The 6273-nt window shown below is 35.1% G+C and overlaps 1 protein-coding gene across 2 annotated transcripts; it reads right to left on the bottom strand.

Moving 5' to 3' along the window:
* Positions 1-1184: 1184 nt before the first annotated feature.
* On the bottom strand, positions 1185-5872 carry LOC108332172 (probable E3 ubiquitin-protein ligase HIP1). Of its 2 annotated transcripts, none has more exons than XM_017567346.2 (6): positions 5751-5872; positions 2479-3667; positions 2337-2387; positions 2167-2265; positions 1819-1983; positions 1185-1564 (listed from the first exon to the last, which is right to left on the bottom strand). In XM_017567346.2, exons 2-6 carry the CDS (start codon positions 3643-3645, stop codon positions 1415-1417), a joined length of 1632 nt encoding a protein of 543 aa, XP_017422835.1. In that variant the 5' UTR covers positions 3646-3667; positions 5751-5872; the 3' UTR covers positions 1185-1414. The 2 variants fall into 2 exon arrangements, with proteins under 2 accessions (XP_017422835.1, XP_052733042.1); XM_052877082.1 differs by lacking the exon at positions 5751-5872 and adding an exon at positions 4833-5413.
* Positions 5873-6273: the final 401 nt, after the last annotated feature.

Raw genomic sequence — 6273 nt, 5'->3', positions numbered from 1 at the left:
CAATTCAGATTAATCATATAATCTCGTTCTTGTGCATTCTTTATAGAGGAATTTTTCCGTTTTGGTTTCCATATTTTTTTCATTTTTATCCTTCAAATTTTTATTTTATTTAAATTTAACTGATTTTTTAAATTTAACTGTTTTTCAAGTTTAACTATCTTTTGAAATTAAATAAATAAAAATATCTACAAAATAAATAAAAATTATCTATAATTAAATTATAAAAAATATTTATATTTATTTTCATAATTATAATTTCTATATTTTTTATTATAAAAAAAACACAAACTCATATTTTTACTAGTTTAGAATTAAAATTAAAAATGCTGGGTTTGGTTATTTTCTGCACATTTTTTCATCATTTCATGTATCAATAAAATTTGTACAATTTCTCTTGTTTCTCATTCTATTCCCCGAGTAGTCCTTTTCATAACCTTTTCCTTAGAAGATACAAAAGCGAAAAAGATATTAATCTTTCCGTACAATCCGCTTTCCCTGGCTGCTCCAGATTTTTTTGTTCACATAAGGAATGAATGAATGGTTGAAAATGAGAAATTCTTTATAACAGGACATAGACATCATCTAATGTTGTAAACATGCATCTTATATATCAATTCTTAACAAGACTTCTTATGGTTGGGTTCACACTGAGCTTTGATATTGAATTTATTTATTATACAATATAAAATATTGTTATTATCAAAGTGTCAAAGACCATCCTTAAAAAGTTAAAAATGAAATATCATTAAAAAATAATAAAACTACACCCTTTTATTACAGTTTCTAAATTCTAATATAAGCATTATATTTATTAATTCTTTTATCATTCTTTCATACTTTCACTGAGAAAAAAAAATCTATTTCTTCTGCCTATTTACCATTTGGTAAATTAGTAATTCCTTATCTCAAGCCATTATTATTATTTTTTTAAAATTGAGTTGAGAAGATCCCAAAAGCTTCTTTTATTAGGTGAAAACTAAAGCTGCCTATAAAGCTTAGTCCCTCTATTCCTAAACATCAGGTTTTGAAAACATGCAAAACTCCTTACTTGCACTACACGTTGAACTATAATGAAAGAAAGAGAACAGCTTTTTTGCCTACACTTTACTTTTCCTTTAAATTCTTCAGTGCTTTTTATATGAACTGGAAAAGAAAAAACAACAAAAGCAACGTAAGAGGAGGGCTTTAAGATATTGCACCTGCAGCTTAACATATAAGTTTCAGTCTATCAAGCCCAGTGGCTTGCTTGGATTATTGTATAAGGGGGATGAAAATATTGGCTATGTACAAAAGACCAATAAAAATAAGTAAAGACCAACTGCATTTTGTACAGAAGTGAAGAAAAAAACGAACAGAAGGAGGGGTACAAAGAAATTAGTCTCCCTCGTCTGGCCTAACATTGCAATTGATTGAATCATTGAGATGTGGATGGATTTGACGGTACCACAGATGCTTTGCAAATAGGGCACCAATTCTTCAGCCGAAGCCACTGCTGTATGCAAACCACATGATACATGTGCTCGCAATGCAAACTCCCCAATTCATCCGCAACCATATATTCCTCCTACAAATCAAGTCAATTAAGTGCATATCAGTTTGAGAGGCTATGGCTGGTCCAGAATTCCTTTTTGCAATGAATGAACATGTGTGTATGAAATGATTATATAAGCCTTACACCATTGTCAATCAAATTCCACAGGAGATGCAGGTAGATCATAAATCCATCACGGAGAAAAAGCTTAGAGCCATGATGATGCTAATGACACACTCTCTGCCACGAAAGGTGCAAAAAGACTTCATTTAACTATAGAAAAATACCTGGCAAATGCTGCATTTGGTGTCATCCTTGGCTTCCTTGCAACTGTTGACTGCATTTTCAGAGGGTGAGGACTGGAAGAAACTTTTCTTTAGACATTCTGACAGCGCTTCCTCTGTTAGAGCTGTGCTCACAGAACCCATCCTCTCTTCCAGAGCCAGCAGTTGCTGTCATTTCCAGAAAATTTTGGGATGTGAGAATGATTAGACAATAAAATATTGACAAAATATTTTCATCCAAATCTGTAGTAATCACAGAACTATCAAGCCACAGTAGATATCATCAGAAAAAGAGGAAACAAGCAAACAAATATAGCAAGCTGTACTGTAGCAAATTATGACATAACGAACCTCATATGACATGTTATCGATGTCCAATCGCATGTCTCTATGCGGATCGTAGAAGTTAAGCCCAGTAAGGAACAAGTTGGATTCCAGTAAACGAATTTGCTGCAAAGATGCCAAATGAATGAATAAAATAATGGAACATTTGGTCTAATATTTTTTTAGTCGTGATTTACCTCATGTGTTAGCTCAACATCTTGTTCAATCCTCTCAAGTGCCAACAATACCTAAATAAATTATGAAGAATTAATCTTATAAACTTACAGTAATAACCATGATAAAATAAAATGCAATACTCATGTTAGTAGTGAAAATTACCTCAGCAATACTATCCACGTTGTAACGCCGTCGAAAGCTATCCAGATTCATTATAGAATGAGTGAGGCCATATTCTGAAGGAGACCCAGGCATAACACCATATAACTCCTCACTGCTAGTACCTGGCCTACTGTGAGAGCTAGGACAACTTAAGGAACTATCTACAGAAGTACGATGTGATACACCAGAAGCATTACGACCACCAGAATGAGACAAAGAAGGTATCATGACAGGGGACTGATTGGGTGACACGGGATTGGCATTTCCTTGGCTAGAAAGCCTTCCCCTGGCATGACCACTAATTGATTTTCGAGTTCTAACTGGTTCCATGTTGCTGTCTGACCTGTCCCTGTGAGGAGGAGTATTCCTAGATATTCTTGAATCAGAAATGGATATGCCATTTCTGGAACCAGAATTCCGTCCTTCTAATGAAGACCCGCTTATTTTCTTCCCTCTTGCAGACGAGCTACCTTCCCCTTCACAATTCCTCTTTTTTATCATGTCCTTCCTTCTGTTAAGGGTTGAATCTGAAGGTGAACAGCCGGCGGGGAGGACATCAGAAATAGAGTTGCATTTGAGATTCCTCAATCCATACCTACTGGTACCAGCACGCATCACTGGACCAGTGTTTTTAATTTCCTGACCACTAATTCCAGACTTTGGATGAAAATTCCTCCGAGATCTTGAATTGGATACCACACTTGAGCTACCTACTTCCATCATGACATTACCAGACACTGTCTTTTCCATTTCAGCTTGAAGCCCTGTCTGACTTTTTACAGGGGAAGGGGCGAGTTGTGAAACCTCTGACTCATCCAATACACTACTAGATTCAGATGAATCTGTCTCTAACTGAGATGCTGCTTTTTTCCGAGGCTTTATAAGCGGTTTTCCAGGGCTACTAGTCTTGGGAAAAGTTCTAGAGGAGCTTCCAACAGCTTCCTTTCCAGCAGAAGAAGATTGAATAGAAGGTTTCAAAGATTTTCCTTTTTCAGAAGAACCAATTTGAGCACCTTTAGAAGTGTTGACTCTGCTACTGCAAGTAAGGCGGCTGCACACCTGACCATTTCGATCTTTAGCATTAGCAGTGTCTCTAAACACATGGCTCACCCCCTTTCTAGGGATTACCATCCCATCAATGGCTCTTTTACCAGAATATTCATCCATCAATGGCGTACTCCCTTCAAATCTGTAACACGTTATCGTGGTGTATTAGATCATAAAAAATTCCAACAAGCTACACGATTGTCAAAAGCTTAATATATATTGTATAAGACTATATTTTTTCAAGTATGATGATAGCAATCACTTATGTGCCGAACTCAATTCAAGCAGCAACATATAGACTGGACAAGACACTAAACCCTTGGTCTATAAATTTGGGTTCAGATACCATCAAGGAATAGCCCAATTTCCTAACTAATATCTACAAACTGTTTCAAACTAGTCCTATATACCACACCGAAATTTTTTCACAACGATACCTTCTTTATAATCTCCTATAAATAATTCTAAGAACAATTACATAAAGTTAAAATATATTTGCATATACTTGAAAATTGGAGCTATAGCGCAAATTTCATTTAGATTCTTAAGAAGAAGCTTCAATTGAAGGAAGCTAAACAAAGCCTTACAGAAAATATTGAAGTACTTGGAATTTAAGTGAAAAGGGAAAAAAATATTTTCAGCAATTTATAAGATAAAACAGGGGCCATAAGACAATGTTTGTTAACATGATCGTGGTGTGTTAAGGAGGTAAAAGCAGTCAATCTCAGTGAGCACTTAGAAAGCTCTTTGACTAGAAAATTCAATCAATGTGAAACATTGTTACAACATTAAAGCTATTGTAGTACTTGGAATTTAAGTGAAAGGGGCGAAAGGAAACTTTTTCAGCAAATTATAAGATAAAACAGGGGTTATAAGACGATGATTGTTAACATGATCGTGGTGTGTTAAGGAGGTAAAAGCCAGCCAATCTCAGTGACCACTCAGAAAGCTCTTTGACTAGAAAATTCAATCAATGTGAAACATTGTTACAACACTTAAGCTATTCTCACGCCAAATTCATCCTTAGAAATATTTGTTTCTCAGAATATTGTCGTGGATTCAGCAGAAACAATTTGTTAGATTATGCATGTTCAGTCAAATACATGTCAGGCAATTTGAACTGCACCGAAGCAAGCGAATTGAATAACATGTCGAAAAGTTAAAATAAACAGGTAATATTGAAAAGTATTGCATTTATAAAAAAAATACGAAATGCTAACAGGGGATAAAACAAATACCCAGAAAATAAGTTTAACAGAATAAATATATAAAATCTAATCGCATATGGTTAGAGTTCCAAGAAATACATTAAATAAAGGCTCTCCAACTCCAACAGAGTTTTTTTTTTCTTCTCACTTTCCCGTGAACCAACAGGGTGCGAAACCTATCATCTATGCGTGATGATTCTCCTTTAACTTCTGAACATTACCAAAACCTGAAGCAGTAACCCTCATCCAGAACAATTCAAAAACGAAGTGAAACAGAAAATAACAAACAGATACACGATGACATGACGACGAACCCCAGCCGTCACGAACCATGACCGATCAAAAAAGCAAAGCAACCTTTTTTACGAGGAATCACATAACCCCAAATCCTCAAAACCATCCTATTCCAAATACCCAGAAAACTCGAAAACCGAACATGATTTCAAGAGTGAAAGAACAATAAGTGAACGAACGAGAAAGGATAAGAAGAAAAAGAGTAAAAGGGGGGCGTGAAGGGCTGATTCCACAAAAAGTGGGAGGACGCTTCGTTTTGAAAGGACGAAGGTTTGCATCAAATATTCTCCACACAATCACAGAGACTCCGTCTCCGCCATTTCAGCGCTGAAAAGAAGCTCAACACTAACCACACCATTGACCATACTCACTCCAATCCCAATCCCAATCCCAATCCCAAAATCCCAAACCAAATCATTTCACCTAAATAGTTAAATAAAAATCCCACCTCCGCCTATTCCCCCACACAACCAAACATCTCCATCCATTAATTCCAATTTTTCACCACCAAAATTCAAATTCAATCACAAATTAAATACCGTTTATTATTAATATTTATAACAAAACTATACACATATATACATGGCCATGGACCAACGCCAATAAAACTTACACACACAGACAAATTTGAATCATCCATTTTTTTCAATTCAGATTACTTGAAAAAAATAAATAAAGCATAATTGCTTGAGCAGAGGCAAAAATTTTGAATTCTGCAACTACCTTGTTTTCTTGCGGTTTGAAAGGTGGAAGATACAGAGAAGAGAGAAATAAAAGAGGTTTGATACAGAGAGAAAGAGAGAAGAAATGTTCAGTATTCTAATCCAATGAAGCTGTTTTAATAATAAACTTTTATTATTATTATTATTATTATTATTGTTATTATTTTATGGTTAGGGAGCGGAACCTGAAGGGGGAAAAAAACGAAAAGGGTGGTTGTGGCGCCGTCCTAGTTGAAGAGCGAGAGGAAGAGATCTGGAGCGTTGATTCTGAGCGTGAAAAATGGAGGGTGTGGATTGAATGTTGTGTCACACTCAAAGAACCTGTGTAGGAGTAACCAATGTGAGGTTCATTTTGTGGGCGCAAGAAAGGAATGGAAAGCCACCCTCATAGTAGTATCACTCCTTAAATACATTATTAAAAGTAAATTTACACATGATAGATATAATTATATATTATTTCAATCGTTTTTAAACATGTTTTATATTAAAAAAATAAATAATAATGTAAAGTGATCGTGTTTTAT

Source organism: Vigna angularis, chromosome 4, assembly GCF_016808095.1.
Source record: "Vigna angularis cultivar LongXiaoDou No.4 chromosome 4, ASM1680809v1, whole genome shotgun sequence".
Taxonomy (NCBI): Eukaryota; Viridiplantae; Streptophyta; class Magnoliopsida; order Fabales; family Fabaceae; genus Vigna; species Vigna angularis.
This window is presented reverse-complemented; position numbering and strand designations above follow the sequence as displayed.

What these genes read in the sequence shown, in the direction of transcription:
- LOC108332172 (XM_017567346.2), bottom strand. Translation starts at nt 3,645, where the DNA reads ATGGATGAATATTCTGGTAAAAGAGCCATTGATGGGATGGTAATCCCT. An exon ending in ATGTTGAGCTAACACATGAG is followed by an intron (nt 2,266 to 2,336) that starts GTAAATCACGAC and finishes GCATCTTTGCAG; the next exon opens with CAAATTCGTTTACTGGAATC. An exon ending in CCAAATGCAGCATTTGCCAG is followed by an intron (nt 1,565 to 1,818) that starts GTATTTTTCTAT and finishes CTTGATTTGTAG; the next exon opens with GAGGAATATATGGTTGCGGA.